The following is a 19,619-nucleotide window of genomic DNA, read 5'->3' as shown; positions in this document are numbered from 1 at the left end:
GAAGTGGCATGGTGACCGCCACTTGGTAATCTATTTCCGACATGAAAATAACTTGCAGTTGTTTATGGGTGTTGCCACTATTTTTTCCACCTCATGTTTATTACAAGCATTGTTGGTCCTTTCAGGGTTTCTTCAGGATATAGGCAGATAACTATGATATTTAAAGCCTCTAGATTACATCATGGTAAGTTATGCCCATAAAAGGGCACACTGCTGCTCCAACAAGTGTTTGATTCTTTTTATTGTTTGTAGTCCTATCTATGAAAAACTAAGATGATTATGGTTCATGCATATGCAACTATCCACAACTTGATTATTCTTTTTCTGTTTCTGATGCAAGTTGTTGAATCTAGATTTGATCTCCGCACTTGGATTTCAAACAACAACAACAACAATGACGATAATGTTACATGGATATTTTGGTACTGCATTTCAAATCTTTTCTAGAGGCTCCGCTCTTAATACAATGCTCTTTAATGCTACAGTACTTGCTGGTGGTCCGAAATGCAGAAACTTGAAATGAAGTATCAGAAGGTTCTAATTATGGAGGAAATAGAATATCATGGAGATAGCTCTGATGTCATTTTTCCAAATAAAATATCTAGAAACTTGAATTTCCATCCATTTTCATGTTGATCTTTCACGCCCATGGAAATTATTGTTCGGCATCGGCTTCAGGCTGTGGACACCATTTCTGGAGGCTGGCAATTCACTGCATGGCCTACAAGGTAGTTAAACCACCTGAATACTGCCGGAACGGTAGGAGAACTTTCTACCCTTTTTCTTGACTGTAACGCAAAGTTGCCGTCTTGTGATTGGAGGAGTGTAGGACCACTGAGCTCCAACCAAAGGGAGGCAGGTAAACTGGGAAGCAATAAGCGGGTAGGTGAGTACACCCCCGATGGAGGGTACTTTCACTCTGCGAGATCATACGCGGTCGTTCGCATCCTCGATCCGCCGCTGGGCCAATGTCTCCACTTCGAATCCTCCGCCCTCTCCTAACGGACTGTTCGAGGCCATCTCTCTTTCTCTCTGTCCCCTTCCCCTCGTCTACATATATCCTCCGATTTCCCACCCTCCCAAAACCCTAATTACTCCTCCATTTCTCACTCCTCCTGCTCGGCTTCCCCTGTCCTTACTCAGCACCCCTTGCTCCCGCGATGCCAGCCTCCGTCTCGCTCTCCCTCTCTCTCCCCCTTTCTCCTACTGCCAGATCCGATCCGTCGGTCGCCGCCTCCCCCTTCGGTGCCTTTCGCCGCTCCGGACTCCGCTTCTGCGGCCTCCGAAGGGAGGTATTGTCCCTCCGCTCGTTGAATTCGGAGGCCTCCGGGCGGATCTCCCCGTATCCCGCACGGGGCCTCTCCAATAAGGTCTTGGCTGCGGCGAAGAGCAACGGGAGCCCCACCAAGGGCTTCGATTATGATCTTGTCATTATTGGAGCGGGCGTCGGAGGTCACGGTGCGGCGCTCCATGCCGTTGAGAAGGTAATGTTGTAACTTAGAGCCTGGGTTCTGGTCGCCCGCGACTTCTTGATGGTATAATGGCTTACCGTATAGCTGGCCGAATCGTCTTGAGTGACATTATTCTAATTAATTTCCTTTTTTCTCATATATGATTCTTTTTTTCTGATCCTTTCTTTCGTTGACAAAATCTGTTAGGGTTATGCCTTTTTTCACAATTCTATCTTACTTTTGGGCAATACAGTAGTAAATTACTTGACACAATAGTAAAACCGGTTGGTTTTTTGACTCGTTTACCATTTATCTATTGATGCTGTTCGCTGATGGTTACAGTAGTTGTTGCTATGTTTCTTGGGATACCCATGCATGATCTACCAATGCTCATGAAACATTTTCGTGTAGCAAATAGAAACGGACAGATTGTAGAGAAACCTATAAAGCAGTCATTTCTTGGGCCACTTCCCTTGCACAACCTGATGTATGTTTATGAAGTCACAAACATGAGAAGATTTCAATGTTTGACTGAAGCATCAAGTTTATGGCTATAATTTAACCTGTTGTATTGACATGTCATGTTAATGTTTGGATTTCATTTGGCTGTTTATTTGCTCGCCATATGCTTTGGCTTATTCTTCATCAGAATTGAGTCCTGATATGTGTTGGTTTGCAGGGTCTGAAAACTGCCATTATTGAAGGGGATATTGTTGGTGGTACTTGTGTAAATAGAGGGTGTGTTCCATCTAAAGCTCTTCTTGCTGTTAGTGGTCGCATGCGTGAGCTTCAAGATGAGCACCACTTGAAGGCGTTGGGCCTACAGGTATTGAAACTTCAATTGTTCTTTCTCTTACCATATGGCTAGAATCCAGAAACAATTGCATGGAATCGTACTAATGCCTAATCTGGTACTTAAGAACTAATTGTTTTGGCAAATAAGATCAAAGAGATACATTTTTTCTCTTTCTTCATTATGTCTTTTTTTGTTTCTGACGAGATGTTTAATCTGATTAGTTCACATGCCACTTATTATAACTGCTTTGACTGAAGAAATTTGGAACATTCTTTGTGTATGCCATGATGATAATGTAAATAAAGATCCTAATGTACATTTACACATATCTTCACTTCACTGGAATATATTTAAGCCCCAATTTTACTGGAAATTCTTTGTGTCATCAGGTCTATATTATGAAAAATGCAATTTCCCACCTTAATTGTTTTTTTCTAGTCATGGCACCTCCACTATATTTTCTAGAGAGTGCACTGCACTTAATTTTTTTAATCTATTTATAAGTTAAACATAATAAATATGCCATTCTTTGATACATTGCTCTGAAATGACAGGTTGCATCTCCTGGATATGATAGACAGAGTGTTGCAGATCATGCAAATAATCTTGCTTCTAAAATCCGGAGCAATTTGACTAATTCAATGAAAGCTTTAGGTGTTGACATACTCACAGGAGTTGGCACTATTGTGGTAAGTTGCTTGTGTTTGATGTTAAGCCTTCTGCAGTATATTGATCATCATTGTTCCTCATTTAATAGCTGAGTTTCCATCTTGTAGTAGATTGTGACATATTATCCAATGGCATTTGTTGATAAGCATTTTAGTATTTCATGATCCAAACCAGGCATAAACTGTGATTGCAATTTGGGTTGGTCCCTTCGGACACTTATCTTTATTTGTTTTTTCTTCCTCCAATGATTTATGAGGTAATGTCTAAGTGCCATGTTAAAGTGTCATGAACTAATTTCTTATTATGATGTACTAATATTTTCCAGGGGACACAAAGGGTGAAATATGGAAAAGTTGGGTTCCCTGATACAGAAGTTACAGCTAGGAACATAATAATAGCAACTGGATCTGTTCCATTTGTACCCAATGACATTGAAGTGGATGGTTAGCTCTATCTTCTCTGACTTATCTAATTGGTAATTAGTCATTTATGTCTAATTGTCTACAAATAAGTGCATGTACTGTTGTCGATGTTGGAAAATTTCCCTTATGAAAATGATGAAATTCAGCATTCATTTCTGTATTCTTTATTGTATGTGGTTGCAGAAACAAGAATATATTAATATGTAATCGACCAAAAATATTATCAATGTTATCTTCTAATCATAATTTTTGCCCTTTTTATGCCAATGATCTATATAAGATTTTCACCTCTAGCAGTTTTTCCTGATATGAATTCCCAACTTCATGAACTCTCTCATGAAGAGGTTTATGCTTCAACATTTTTTAAACAAATGATCAGTCAGAACATAGCTTAGGATTCCACATTTCTTTTCTAACTCTTTTAGATGGAGACTGTTGTTTCCAAGATATTGTGGAAAAGATCATGATTTATGTGTAATAGGCTCTTTATTCATGTTAAACCCAGCTTGCAGGTTTCAAGCTTGTGAGCATTATACCAATATCAAAGTTTTTTTTTTATAAACGGACTGTGTTAAGTTGTATGTTATCAAGCAGGTGCTCATTTTCTGTCCTTGTATACTTCTGGTATGATTATGATGAGCCTTTACTTGTTCTAGTTTTTAACCCACCAAAGTAGAAAATGTTTGATAGGTCATTATAGTGGTTTTCAATTATTGCTTTTTTTTTATATTGACGTTTAACTTATAATTAATGGTTATTTTTTATTTTCTTTAATTCTTTATATCTTGGCAGATACGACTTTGCATTACTTATAGTTTGCTTCAGCTACTATAAGTTAGTCCAAGTAGTTTCCTGTCAATGCATTATTATGCTGTTCTTGTATGGTTAATTTTGTTATTTTTTTGTCTTATTGGGTGATATATGCAGGAAAAACTGTATTTACTAGTGATCATGCACTCAAGCTGGAGTGGGTACCAGATTGGATAGCTATTGTAGGAAGTGGTTATATTGGACTTGAATTTAGTGATGTGTACACCGCACTTGGTAGTGAGGTATGAATTTACTGTTGGCTACCTTTTTGATAGGTTTTCTTAAAGCTAGTGTTTATTCCATGGTTGATTCTTTGCCTTCAACTTAGCTTCTGTTTTTCTTTTGCCAGATAAGGAGCACATAGACTGTCATAAATCCCCAGTGTGATGATTTATGTTCTGCAACATTACTTTTCTTTAATGCATAGACTGCCATAATCCTGAATACCTAGTTTTTGATGGTTTATGTTTCACAACATTGATTCTGTTTAATGTATAATGTTTTTATTTTTATATGTTGTACTTCAGCATGCAACTCTTTACAACCATATAGCTTCCTGTGATATTAGCAGCACCATATTTACGTGTATTGACAAAGTCTGTGTCCTAGCATTCAGCATGCAAGGCTTTGCATTCTGTAAAGTTGCCTATGTTATTAGTAGTTCCATTTTTACATGATTTTGGGTTGGAATTATTGTTCTCCTTTTGATTAACTATAGTGTTAGATCATGCTCACTGATCATGGTATCTGCTATCAAAGTTATCTTCTTTGATGATACCATTGGTGATGTCCAGCCATTGGTAATCATTCAGTACGAATTTCCAGTTCAGATAATGTTCTAACTTGGTAATGTTTATTTACCAAGCTGGATCTCTGCATTGAAAGGGGCGCATCAAAATATCATAGAAGGTGAAATAAGATTGTGAACAGAGATTGTACATGCTACTGAAATTCAAGTAGCTGTAAATTGAATTTATTAATTAAATGGTTATGTTGCATTTAGAATTTATGGACATTCTACAACTGAGTACTGATTAATCATAAAAATGAATGGTTCACCATAATATTTAGTTTCTATTATCTTATTGACCTGAGTTCTACTGTTTGACTTGAAATGCTTCTAAGACCAACTTTGTTTTTGGCCAGGTTACTTTTGTTGAAGCTCTGGATCAACTTATGCCTGGTTTTGATCCTGAAATAGCGAAGTTGGCTCAGAGAATTCTCATTAATCCTAGGAAGATTGATCATCATACTGGTGTATTTGCGAAGAAGGTTTTAGTTCTCATCCTTTAATTTTGTGTTTCTGTTAATCAAAATTAAAGGTGTACTAATATTGGTGATATACGTTCTTATAGATCACACCAGCGAAGGATGGAAAACCTGTTCTTATCGAACTTATTGATGCCAAAACAAAGGAACCAAAAGATACTCTTGAGGTAAATTTTGATGTATTAATTTTTACTCTTGATGAGCTTTGCTGTTACCTTGATTTTTACAAAATTTTCTAATGAAAATGAGTGGCAAATCTGAATTTGGTTCTTAATGGTAATCTTGTAGTGTATTATGTGGATTGCTTATGCTCATATTCAAAATAGTAGGTTGATAAAATTTTGTGAAAGAGGTGGAACAAAATGTCATCTGGTGAAATGTTATACATGAGATGAGGATAAGTGTCTCACTTTTTATTCTAAGACGAGTAGCAGAAGTCCTTTTGATACTTAATACATGTTACAGTTAGAAGGATATGCCCTTGGATATTAAACAATGTCAATTGCTAGCAGCGATGTAGCACATAATGACTTAGGGTTGCCGTAATTTATTTCACTGTACTGACGCATTGTTACGAACTTAGCTAGTTTTGTCTAAGTTGTGTGGCACCCTTGTGTGTTCGTCCGCAAAGGTCAATCTCTCCGAAACCTCCCATGGTCCCTTAGGACCTACAAAAGAGAAAACGGGTTAGAGAAAACGCTTCACTCGGGATCCACAAGCAAACATTTTATAGTCAATGCAAATTACAAACACACTTTACAAGCTCTGAATGGTTGTACAACAAAGGGTCAAAATGGTTCTCTACAAACCGAATATCTATTACAAGTGTTCACATGACACAACCTTTATTTACAAGCCTAAAACAGTCACCAAACCCAACTAAAATAGGGTTGTTAAGCCTTCGACCGTCCCTCTACATGCTGTGCAAAGCATGAACAAGCCAAAAGACACGGATATACATAGGCATTACATCAAACATCCTGTTTAGAATTTTGTCCGTGACAGTATATTGATATATGTGTATAGTTCATTAGAGGAGTTATAGAGGAAGTTGTGTAAGGGACACTGATGTGTGTATGTCTAGTGTCACAAAGTCAGGGCACATGCACCACCACATAGCTGTGACATGGCCAATTGCAGGAAGATATGTGGTACATCGCTGCATCATCTTGCTAATAAAGCTAACAGCTGCTTCACTTGGGCAGCATGAGATTCTTAGATCCTTGATATATCTGCCTTTAGTAAGTTCAGTCTACAGTGATAAACTTGCTGGTAATGGAATTTATTTTCTTATTGTAAGGCAATTTATTGATTTGAGTAAGCATCCTGTACTGAGGAATAGTCAAATGTAAGTGTAATACATTTGTAATTGCTGCACACTAACTGGACATCATCATTTCAACCCTTGGCACTTTAGACATATTTCCTAGTTTCCCATGGCAGTCAAGATCATGCAATTTATCAGTGATTTTTGCTATTTTGTCTTAAGTATGTTAGACCAGTAAATTCTTTCAGGCGAAAGTTTACTAATCATGGCAGGATTAAAGGTATTAGACATCTCTTGTTAATACAACCATATTTTCTCTACACCTTTGATATGGTAGTTTTTGTTGTATGCTTATCTGGTCTTTTGTGTCTTTTGTGAGTACATGGTGCTTGCTAGTATGCTTCACAAATATCATATACAAAGATATAGCTTGAATATGGAGATATTGACATGACAGATGAGTACATGAAAATGTGATGACACTTTGAAATCTAAGTTGACTTTTATGCTTCTTGAATCTTCACTTTATTCTTTATGCATATGACAACCCTTAACTTTTTTCTAGCGTGTTAAATGTATATTACATGAATAGTAACATGTGGGAATCAACCTTTTTATTCACTTGGAAGTTTCTGTATGTGGTAGAATATTATTCAGCATACTGAAAATAAAGAAAACAATGGAAACCCATTGATTGTAGTAGCTTATAGCTAAATTTTACCGCTTTTTCCCCTTCACAATAGTAAGTGTGGATCATGAGTGAGTCAGTGATCATTTCTCATCCATCTTCTCCAATAAAAGTACAAACAGGTTATGACCAAATGTCAATCTTGTGTACCTTCATGGGCATGAACCTGATTTTGGATATGAGCCCAACCTATAGCTAAAAGAATGGCAAGGTATCTGCCATGGGTATTTAGGATTGTTTGATTATGTCCTTTCCATCTCATGACTTTCCAATAAACAACAAATGGCTGCTGCGTAATCTACCAAATATAAAGAGTACCCACTACCCAAATCAATTGTTATTCAATATCTACCGAGTCACCGACTTTGCCATCATTATTTATGGAGGTAGCTTTGAAGGAGTAAATCGATTATTCTAGTTGTATATATAACTTAACTGTTGTCATTAGCTAACTTGATCTTCTTCCATGTTGCAAATAAGCTCATTGTTTTCTGCAGGTAGATGCAGCACTTATAGCAACCGGAAGGGCACCATTCACAAAGGGACTTGGCTTAGAAAATGTCAGTGTTTGAATTTGTTAACCTTAATGGAGAGTAGGATAAAAAAAAGAGATTCTAATATTTCTATGGTTCATTTCCAGATAAATGTAACTACAGTACGTGGTTTTGTCCCAGTTGATGAGCACATGCAAGTCATGGATGCCGATGGAAATCTGGTTAGTCCAGACCTTTTTGCTAATACATCTTAATCTTTATTATTGCATCTAGCTTTATAGTCTTTCAATTTTTATCTTTCCAGCGAGAAACTTTGGCTGTGGCATAAACTTCTTTTTTTTTAATGGGCAAATATCTCTATAGGTCCCTCATATATATTGCATAGGAGATGCCAATGGAAAATTGATGCTTGCTCATGCTGCTAGTGCACAAGGGATATCAGGCATAATTTCTCAGACTATGCTTATTTTTCATACTTGTAAATCTTTGTTGTTTAACAATCGGTTTCATTGTGAACATAGTTGTTGAGCAAATATCTGGGAACAATAACGTGCTTAACCACTTAAGCATTCCAGCTGCCTGTTTCACACATCCTGAGATCAGTATGGTTGGACTTACGGAGGTAAACATGCCTTGAGGATTGCAAATTTTAAAATGTGTTTCCTGTATCACACTTTATTTCACTGTTTTTGGAAGCTTGGTTTTTATAGAAGTTAAAATGATAGAATTCAGCAAACTGTTTGACAAGAATTTTTTGGTGTGCAATAAATATGTTTCTCTCCAACTGTTTGGCAAATGTTTATTGTTATGCTATTAGATCTAATAGATCCCTATCATACTGCATTATATGCTATAGACACCCTCATCTTCTCATGTTTTGGGCATACTTATGATGTATCTTGTATATATTCATCTTCGTTGCTGCTTTTAGTTAGAAAATGCATTTGTAGTTCATGCTCGTTCATTTTCTGAGACATGGTTTTGTTCCTAATGGTGATCTGAGTATATTTATGCTGAATTTCTATGATGGGATAAACTCTATATCTATCATGACAATGTACAAAGAGCAACTTTATCAACACCATGGGAAGATTTAAAGGCATAGCTAACACAGATAAACAACAAGTTCCCAAAAACTAAAGAATTTTGATACTTTGGATATATTGTAAAAGAAGGGAAGATTGAAGAAGATGCCTCTTGCAACTTAAATTGGAATGATTAAAACTTAAAAGGGTAGAGGGGTATTTGGAGTATATTTATGCTGAATTTCTATGATGGGATAAACTCTATGTCTATCATGACAATGTACAAAGAGCAACTTTATCGACACCATGGGAAGATTTAAAGGCATAGCTAACACAGATAAACAACAAGTTCCCAAAAACTAAAAACTTTGATACTCTGTATATATTGTAAAAGAAGGGAAGATTGAAGAAGATGCCGCTTGCAACTTAAATTGGAATGGTTAAAACTTAAAACATAGAGGGGTATTTGGAGTATTTTGTGCTCATCATGCATCCTTGATAAAAAAGAAAGATTTTATGAGACATTGTAAAACTTAATATGCTTTACACATTAGAATATTGGGCAGTGAGAAAACAACACATTGGAAAAGCTTAGTGTCACTAAGATGAAGATGTAGAGATAGACATTTGGTTTATTATGGAAGACAGTCAGAAAATTTTGCATTTGTAAACAATTTGCACCAATTCTGATTAAGGATAAAATGTTTGGAAATTTTCAATGTAATTTGGAGATCCTCAAAGGAGATGTAGAAATGCACCTGTCAGGTGAGCTGGTTAATCTAAATATGTAGTGTGAAGAGATCAAAAGGGATAAGAAGACCTTGTTTGAAATTGATAAGGCATATTTTGGATACCGGCCACGTCGCAACCCATGGCACGTCATGTCCCTGCCGAGTCAACACGAGGACTGACTCCCCGCGCGGAACCGAAGCCCGCTCGGGAATGCGCCCCCTTGGTAAGTCCCGTCCCGGAAAGCTCGGGACGGCGCCATATGGCGCTGTTCCACGCTCACCGGGCGGTGTCCGTACAAAGGTACCATCTGGCCACTCGAGGGTTGGCCGTCATGCCAAATCCGCGTACGACCGATCCTCGAGCAGCAGTATAAAAACCCATGGCCGGCACCTGGCCAGGGGTAAGAACAAAAAAGAGGAGAAGACCATTGACTTAATCTACGAGGGGCCCAATTCAGGAACACCCCGATCAGGGTCTGTGTGCAGGAGTTCGGCCACCCCAGAGGCGCGACCGACCCGACCGGCAACTCAGCTTGTCCCTGGCTCGTCCATCGTCCGACCGAGAAAGTGCCGCCAACCCCTCGGGATCTCCGAACATTGGCTCGCGGACCAAGCCGTGCTGACTCCTCGGCCACGGCACGAAAGTTCACCAACAGAAAAAATAAAAGGAGACCATGATGGTTCTTTAGTTGACTAGTGATTTGACATAGTAGTCAGGATCTACAGCTTGTTAGTTGAGTTGCTTTTGATGAATTTTTTTCTACTTGTGTATGTCACAATTTTGCAAGTCCCTTATGCCTACGATACCTATAGCCTTTTTTCCACCAAGATAGCAACTAAGAAGTCTTATTAGCATAGCTGAAGTTTTTTTAGATTCGTAAACCTGACCATCATCTCCATTTTGCAAGTTTGTTGACTGTTGAAACTAAGCATTAAAATCTTGGTCCAATACAAGAAAGTATATTGTGCTTGCGATACATGTAGCTTTTCCACCAATATAGCTATTAACAAGTCTTACTGGCATAGCTGAAGTTCTTATAGGTTGGTATATGTGATTAGCATCTTCATTTTGCAAGTTTGTCTGTTGTAACCAAGGTAAAATCTCAGTCTAGTACCAATATTAGTCAACAACCAGATTGTTACAGTAGTGGTACCATCAATGAACCAAGTATCAGGACGTTAGATGCTGGTCAGAGGCCAGACCGCTACTGCCACATGCTAGGAGCCTAGGACAACCAAAAGTGCTGAGAGGGTCAGCTACATACCACCCACAATGGTGGGGAGCTGGTAGGGGCAGTCGAAGGCGAGCAAGGAGGAGTCAAGGTCATATGAGGCAATAGAGATGGAGTTATTGACGAGTTGTGTGTGGTGATGAAGGTGGAGAGAGTTTCAGAGGTGTTGGCATAGCATGTGGGTGAGGAGGATGACATTCAGGTTATGTAATCGAGATTACTTTCAAGGAGAAAAAGGAATGGGAAGTACATTGGTGCCAAAATGTAATCGAGATTACTTCATGCTATAGTTTGTTACCAGTAAGGTTCCTGGGCACCAATATGGTAAGTGTACCAGGTGGTAAGCCCAAAGTTAAATCAGACCAGGTGAAACCAACCGTCTGGCCCATGTATTTATCATCGGCTGGTAAATACTGGTCTGAACTGCCAGTATGTTGGAAAGTTCAAACATTGGTTGCAAGAATAATATCCACATTCATTAGTAACATAGTAGATAATTGATTTGTCTATTAATTTTTCTATTCATTGTGCTTCAGCTGTTCACATGGATACTCAGATGGCACTTGAGAAATTGGCTTAATAACATCGGTTTGGATTCTTAGTCTTAGTTGCTTAGTAACTTGCAAATTTTCTACCTCCTCCACAAGGGAGTTTAATGTACTATAACAAAGTTTTACTTGAAATAAGATTCACTGAGATTAAAAATCTTTTCCAGTCATTGTTGTGATATCTTGTTATACATTAGTTTGTGTCACAACCGTTGGTTTCTTTATTTATTTCTCTTTTTTTCTCACATGTAAGGTTTAGATGTCTATATGAGTTATTTTGCAGCCTCAAGCAAGGGAGAAAAGTGAGAAGGATGGATTTGAAATAAGGGTTGCTAAGACTAGTTTCAAGGCGAACACAAAGGCTCTAGCAGAGAATGAGGGAGAGGGGCTCGCTAAGGTTACTTTTGAAACCATTACCGTCTTGTGAAATTAATTTGATTACACTGTCTCATTTCTGGATGTTTGTGTAACACATACCATTATAGTATCTATTTCAAGATAATGTGCTCTTTTGAGGCCACATTGAAGTGATCTATTATTTAATAGAAATATTTTTTTGTTTACTCTAATTGCTTAGATTTTAAAAAATTTGCTTGGATAAAAATTCTCTTGCATGTGTTGAAAGACAATTTGGTAAGTAAAATTTGTAGCTGGAGAGTTCTTTTGCAAATGTAAACACATTTTCCTATTTGTCTCTCATCTGTTTCTGAATCTACTGTTTCATCTTAAGTTGGACCTTAGTTCAACTGGATTTTGGAGCTAAATTTCTTGTCCTTCTCTTTGCCAAACAAAGAAACATGGATCCTTATGTTTTGTGTTCACTGTGCCTAGTTCACCTGTGATTTTTCACTAATTACAGCATGATGTAAACAAATATTGTTATGGTGATTAGCTGCTTTTAGTTGCACAGTATGTGTCCTTCTAGACTTTGTTATGGGCCCAAGCCTCAAATGGAATAGGTGAACCAATCATAAATTGTAAAAGCAATTAAGGCTATATAACTTCCAAGATTAATATAAGTATGTGCTTGATTTCTTTTTGGTAATTTCCATACTTGAATTTGTGGAAAAAGACATGATGAGAAGTTTTGATGTGACATTAGGTTGATTGAAAATGAGAGTTAATGATCCGTAAGGCAGGCCTAGAGTAGTTTCCATGGGTCTTGATGATCATGGCTATTGATCTCACCTCTACAAAACATTATGGTATTATAGTGCACATATACAGAACAAAAAACATGGATAAAACACTTGGAGATGTGTTGATTTAAAAAATCTTGTTGTAGTACTAGAATATATTATGTCATGGAAACAAGAAATGTGTTTTTTATTTATTTCAGATAGATATCAAGCATTAAATTATCATTGTTAGAAAATATGTTAACATTAATGAGAAGTAATTAAAAGTTACAAGTATATTTAATCATCCACTGCTAAATGACCTTGTTGAAAATAGACAAAAGTTTAATGTTCATTAAATATTCACTTTATGTGGTTGGTTATACTTCCATCATCCTTTTTGCATTGTTTAGTGTTTTTTATTTATTGTGGATGGTTATCAAACATTAAATTATGATTATTGGAAATTATGTTAACATTAATGATACGTAATCAAAAGTTACATAATTATATTTATTCATCCACTGCTACATGGCCTTGTTGAAAATAGGTAAAAGTTTAATATTCATAAAAAATTTACTTTATGTGGCTAGTTATACTTCCATCATCTTTTTTGCAATGTTTTTCAAATAATCACACCTGTGTTACAGTCAACAGAAAAATTTTATCTCATAATTGATTTCTTGGGAATATTCTGCAATCATCAACATAATAAAACCAGTCAGTACAATTAATTGACAATACCAACGCAAAATTCCAATGCGAATATGAACATTCTTCTCACAATATTTCGTCTCATATCAACTGTTGTCTCTATCTTGTGGAACTATTTCTTAACTTATGCTTACTTTGAAGATTTTGTTTTCTTTTTGATGCAGTTGATATACAGACCTGATACTGGGGAAATTCTTGGAGTTCATATTTTAGGGCTTCATGCTGCAGACCTCATCCATGAAGCATCAAATGCTATAGCCTTAGGAACACGTATACAGGTGATCATATTTTATACTCGAGTCTTTTTTAATTTTTTAAGAACTGCAATTGCCCACACTCATATTTTATCTGTCTTTTTGCAACAGGATATAAGGTTCGCTGTTCATGCACATCCAACCCTATCTGAAGTTTTGGATGAACTCTTCAAATCTGCCAAGGTATGCATATTATTTTTTTTGGTATATAGCTTCCAACACTGTCTGCAACCCCGGTAATTTCTTAAAAGCTAGAACTGTGTCGGACAATATGTTACTAAATCAGAAGAAAGATAAGAACATCTGTCTCAAATTAGGTGTTACCATTATTAAATTATGCACTTGCTACTCATTGTCTACACTGGTTAATTTAATCACATCAATAATGGTAAAGCCAAAATGACATGATCAATTGTTAAATAGCAGCAAAGAAGTGATCGTTTTTCGATAAAAATATCATGGTGACTATCTGGGTCGTTCATGGAGTTTCCAGCCTGTTCAATGTTCAGCTTTAAACTCCAAAATCATGATATGCTCTTGTAGTGTAGAATTTTGAATATCAGGTAATTGTTGTTATCCAATTTAAATTGATCCATCCAATTAGATTAGTGTGGATCTCCTTGATGACATATTTTGGGGGTGGGAGAAGGAAAAGGAAAAGATAAACCTTGAATTACCATTCAGCATATATTTGGTTGTGAAATAATCTCGTAGGTGATCTTATGTCAAATCATCTGCAGCATAGTATTTTCTCATAACAATTGGTTTTTGTTTTCTCGGTGATGCTGGTCTGTTCTGGATACTCAAGGCAATCTGTTATTTACTGTCAATACGTTCTTTCTCTTGCTTTGGCAGGTCAATGTGGGTACTTCCCCTTCTGTAAGTGAACCAGTTGCAGTGTAATCTGGAGGAAGCCTTCTCAAATACATTAGGCTACATCAACAAGTTCACTCATGGACATTAATTCGAGGAACTCCCAGTGGAGGTGCTCCTGCAGAACTCATGGAAGGAGAGCCTTTTTCTAGTTTTACAATTTTATTTTTAACTCCAAATTTTGGGTCTTCCAGATTTATTTATTAATGGCATGATAAACTTGATGTCCCCAGTCTATTTAATTGCTTCTTACAGACAATAGGAGTTCCACTTCGTGATCGGGATGTTGTGCTGTGATCATCAAGTTGTGTGTTTGTCTACTCATTCTGTCGATTTCACTTATTGTCTTGCATTTTAATGAAGGTGGCAACTGAAGACTCCTGACCACGAGAATAAATCACGAGCAAGGGTGAAATGCTTGGGCGCGACGGATCAACAATAGTGAGCCCATCTCCTCTTGTTTATAAATATAGATGCCTGTGATCATGAAATTAGTTGTCACCAATATGAATGAAACGCCCTACGTGCTTCAAAGTCTAGTAAGGATACGAATTCAAGATAGGAAGGATTTCTCATCAAATTCTAGTTCGTCGAGATATACAACTATCGATCTTTGTCTTTGTATATCTGATATTGCGTGATATCTTTGTTGATCTCTGTTCTTTATCTAAGTAAAATCTCGTAATATCTAGATGACAACTTATCTTGAGATCCAGATATGGAAAAGATTTATTTTATGGTTCAACTTTACATCGCAATCTACAACCATCTTACGTCTGTCTGTCTCCTTTTATCTTGGAAAATAATCTCTCAGCACCTCCTCTTCACGTTTATTGACGCCGGTAATCTTTGCTCCTCCTCTCTCTAGTTTTGATTTCCTTTGAACTAATAGTTCTTGTTCGATTTTGAATACCAGCTCAAGATCAAGATGTGTCGACGAGAGTAAAAAGATCAAGATATTAACTCAAACATCTGCACTTGACTAGGATTGAGAAGGGAACTATTTGTTGCCAACGGTGTGATCCCCGTTTCTTTTCTTTTTCTTTCGAGAATGCGTGAAAGAGAAAATTGGTAACATCAAGTAGAATATTAACGTCTGTGAAATTTCATGCCGTTTCTCCAAAAGCTAGATTTCACAAATTGCTCCTCGGGTTAGTATTGGAATCTATGTTCTTGAATTGCCATGCATCCAAGAAATAATCTCAGTAGCAAGCAAAAAATTCCGATATTGTCGTGTCATGAACATGTGCTTTGGCTCGTGTTTAACTCCATTCGAATTCAAAATTTTATTTTATTTACTCACTAGTATTATTATTATTATTGCAGCGATGCACCGTGCTATCTCTCTAAAGCTGTGTTGTTCGGTGATCCAATTCACGTGGCTCTTACTGGAGAAACAATACTTCAATCTTATTTAAGTATTGCGAGATATTATTATTATATCTATTTTATCAATTCAAGTTCTAGTAGATTGGATATCATTGAAACTCAAATCATATAGATGGTTTAATAGAGGAGGAAAATAACAATACCAATATCTATGCGCTTTTATTCGTAATCACATGCAATCCCTCAAATCAATAGCATTTACATTGCCCCTATAAATTTATGGGATGATCAAACCATGAGGTTGACTTTAACTAAGATTAAGACTCCTAATTCAAGATTGGGAATGAGTCTGACTCTTAGTCAAAGTCAATCTGTATGTCAACCACCTTGTAAATAGAGATGAGGTAGAGGATATTTACGAGTGGAACTCTGGTAAGTTGCTTTCTCAGGTGTCTCGGTCCATGAGATTTCTACCTCCAAATCAAGCATCTAATTCTCTACAATCGAATCCTTCGTTGACTCTTTCCTAAATCACTATCTTTCTAGGCTCTTTATCTGTTAATGGTTCCTAGTAAGAGGTCCATCTTAATATCATATTTTGATAATGAAATCAATTGATAGTGTTTATGATTTAACATGTGTTTTAAGTGATACAGGATGCTTCTATCGTAGAGACAATTAAAGCAAAAAGAATTATGTTGGGTCAAAGAAAGACATGTTAGAAGATTGGACAACGAGCTGAAGGATCGGTCGACGTATCGACAGAAGGTTTCGGGCCATGAGTTCGGGCATCGAGCCAAGAAGGGCAAAAATTATGCCAAGTAAATCGGAGTTACGGAGGTCAACTGGTCGATTGGGCAATAGGTCGCAAGAGAGGATGATGCGCCGAAGATTCGAACGAAGCGCTGATAAACCAATGACATGCCGGATAACACTTGATTTGCTTTTTAATAATTGTCTAGATCAAAGTAGGTTTTATGTGTGTAAGATTAACTATAATAGCAAGGCATAAAGCAAAATGAAGTACCGGAGTCAAGAACACGATTTTGTTGGGAGTTTGAGAGTTCGTCGGAAGTTCGGACATAGCTTGCAAAAGAAGCTCGTTGGAACTCGTCAAGAAGATCATCGTGAAGTCCAGGAGCTTACCAAGAGTCCATTGGAATATTGCCGAGAGATTATCATAAGTTTACTAGAAGAAACCTAGACTTACGGACTTTTTTAGCTTGGTAAATATCTTAAATTTCGTAGTTAACACATAATTGAGATTGAAATTGGGCCAACCCAATTAGGGGCCAGTTAGGCTCATATATGGACTATGTTGAGCCCAATAAAAGGCACAAACAATGACCCAATAGGTGACACCGTCATGACACAATCTCTGAGACTGTGTCAGGCGATGGTACCACCACTCTGGGCGATGGTACCGCCCAGACATAGTCTGCCAAGCGATGGTACCGCCCAACACATGTGATGGTACCGCTAAGACCCGAGAAACCCAGGATGAGATGTTTTTAGGCTCCAAGTTTGAATCAACGTGAGGCCTATAAATATCCCTCTCATCCTTGGTTAACATACACAAGAATTGAGAGTGAAAAAGAAAGAAACACTGTTGTAATCTTGTGTAAAATCCTCTCAAAAATATAAGTGTTAGAATAACTTGAGAGAGAAGTAAGTGGGGGCGTAAGGGTTATCTCCTAAACTCGATAAAAGGAAAAAGAGTTGTAAAAGGTGGTTAGTCTTCGCTTATTGAAGGAAGACCAATAGTGGATGCCGATGGCCTCAACGGATAAGGAATCAGAAGCGGATGTAGGTCACGACGACCGAACCACTATAAAATCTGGTTTGCATTTCTTTTAAAGTATTTACTTACATTGCAAACTATTTTATTTACTGTGCTTCTGTACACTTTCAATTTTAAGCTATCTTTCCGAAATCGGTTTTAATCAAATGAGAGATTTTGAGCCGACGTAATTTTTACCGTTGCACTAATTCACAACCCACCCCCCACCCCCCATCCTTTTAGTGCCGACTCATTCCTATCAGTTGATATCAAAGCTTAGTTTTACTCATTTGGTTTAACACATAAGAGAAATTACTCTTTTCTACTTTCAAGATGCTCACTTTCACATTCATCCTCCCATGTTCAATAGGATAGACTACACATATTGGAAAACTCGAACGAGAGTTTTTTTTTTTCTTTCTTTGGATTTGAATTTATGGAATATTGTCAAAAGTAGTTTTCAAATGTCTTCTCTTCCAATGAACCATTGAAATGATTTAGAGAAGAATGACTTTTTCTTTAAATGCTAGAGCTATGAATGCTCTATTTTGCACCTTAGATAAAAATTAATTTAATCGGATTTCTACTTGCGAAACGGCTTTCAATATTTGGCAGACTCTTAAAATCACACACGAAGGCACAAGTAGGGTTAAATATTCTAAAGTTAATCTTTTGATGCGTGATTTTGAATTATTTCGTATGAAACCAAGTGAAACCATTGGAGACATGTATACCTATTTTACGGATGTGGTCAATGGTTTAAAAGCACTTGGCAAATGTTTTTCAAATTTTGAGCTTATTAATAAGATATTAAGATCCCTTCCAAAAAGTTGGAATCCTAAAATAACGGCAATACAAGAAGCAAAAGATCTCAATATTTTTCCACTTGAAAAACTTATCAGTTCATTATTGACATATGAAATGACTTGCAATGCTTATGAAGAGCTTGAGAACAACCTTCCAAAGAACAAGAATAATATGACATTAAGAACTCATGAAGACTCTTGATAAGTAAGTTCTTAAAACAAAATTTAAAAAATAAAACAAACTTAAAAAGAACACAAATTGAGACGAAACGAATACATCCGAAGACGAGAAGCAAACCAATGAAGACAAAGTGACAAACTACGCCTTAACGGCTTTGTAAACAACTCAAACAAAACTTTACTTTATTTTGAAATTACTTAATGTTTTTTTATGAATTGTTAGTATATATATATATATATATATATATATATATATATATATATATATATAATATGTCATGCTTCTTTTTTCTAGCTAATTTTGAAAATGATAATGACAAAATACAACAAAATGTTAGATTTAAATCTATTGATTAATTCCTTATATGTTATAAACAATTATGTGTATGGTGATGATTTTGTATTGCTTTTGGTTTTAAAATGGTTTTCATATGAGAAAATCAATCACATAAAATGAATCACATAAAAAGGAAAATATATTATCATTCGAATTAAAATGATAAATCAAATCTCTTGTTTAAAGAAGTCTTACGTTTAATGTGTTATATTTTTTGTCACGATGATTTTGAGTGAAGATATTTTATGTTTAATAAAATCATGTTTGATTTGAAGTAATGATTTAAAATCATGCTTAATGAGTTTATTTTTCAAAATTATACATGATGATTCTTATGATTAATGGCTTATCAATCTTTGCCATTTCTTTTTTCATTTTAAATGTTTATGCATGTTTTTATTTAGCATAAAAATTTGTGCATGCGTATATAAAATCAATCATGTGATATTGAAATATGTAAATCACATAAATTGAAACACGTAAAAAGTGGAAAGCTTTCTCCTTCAAAAATTTCTTTTTCTCTATCTTATTGATTTTTCAAAAAGAGATTAATGAATCTATTTGTGTTATTTTATGAATTTCATGAATTATTAAATTGATTTTGATGACTTAGATTTGAATGAGTTATTAATCTAAATCAAGATCTTGATTTCTCCATATTTGATACTTGAGATCTTTCTATGAATTGAGATCTTTTTCTCCTTATTTTTTTTTATAATTTACTAAAGAGAATATTTTTTTTGGAATTCATGACTTCTATTTCTTTTAAAGAGTAATCTCCTAAGATTTCTTTTTGTTATTTACTAGAAAAGGAGATTTGTCAAGA

At 36.1% G+C, this 19,619-nt stretch overlaps 1 protein-coding gene across 2 annotated transcripts; it reads left to right on the top strand.

Moving 5' to 3' along the window:
- Positions 1 to 165: 165 nt before the first annotated feature.
- LOC135634050 (dihydrolipoyl dehydrogenase 2, chloroplastic-like) lies at positions 166 to 14,640 on the top strand. 2 transcript variants are annotated; one of them, XM_065144191.1, is made up of 15 exons: positions 166 to 184; positions 2,131 to 2,277; positions 2,802 to 2,936; positions 3,242 to 3,359; positions 4,266 to 4,390; positions 5,295 to 5,420; positions 5,504 to 5,584; positions 7,870 to 7,932; positions 8,013 to 8,087; positions 8,230 to 8,308; positions 8,388 to 8,488; positions 11,686 to 11,799; positions 13,399 to 13,512; positions 13,600 to 13,671; positions 14,344 to 14,640. In XM_065144191.1, exons 1-15 carry the CDS (start codon positions 182 to 184, stop codon positions 14,389 to 14,391), a joined length of 1,401 nt encoding a protein of 466 aa, XP_065000263.1. In that variant the 5' UTR covers positions 166 to 181; the 3' UTR covers positions 14,392 to 14,640. The 2 variants fall into 2 exon arrangements, with proteins under 2 accessions (XP_065000263.1, XP_065000262.1); XM_065144190.1 differs by lacking the exon at positions 166 to 184 and adding an exon at positions 750 to 1,484.
- The last annotated feature ends 4,979 nt before the right edge of the window (positions 14,641 to 19,619 follow it).

The sequence above is a fragment of the Musa acuminata genome, chromosome BXJ3-3 (assembly GCF_036884655.1).
Source record: "Musa acuminata AAA Group cultivar baxijiao chromosome BXJ3-3, Cavendish_Baxijiao_AAA, whole genome shotgun sequence".
Lineage (NCBI taxonomy): Eukaryota > Viridiplantae > Streptophyta > Magnoliopsida > Zingiberales > Musaceae > Musa > Musa acuminata.
This window is presented reverse-complemented; position numbering and strand designations above follow the sequence as displayed.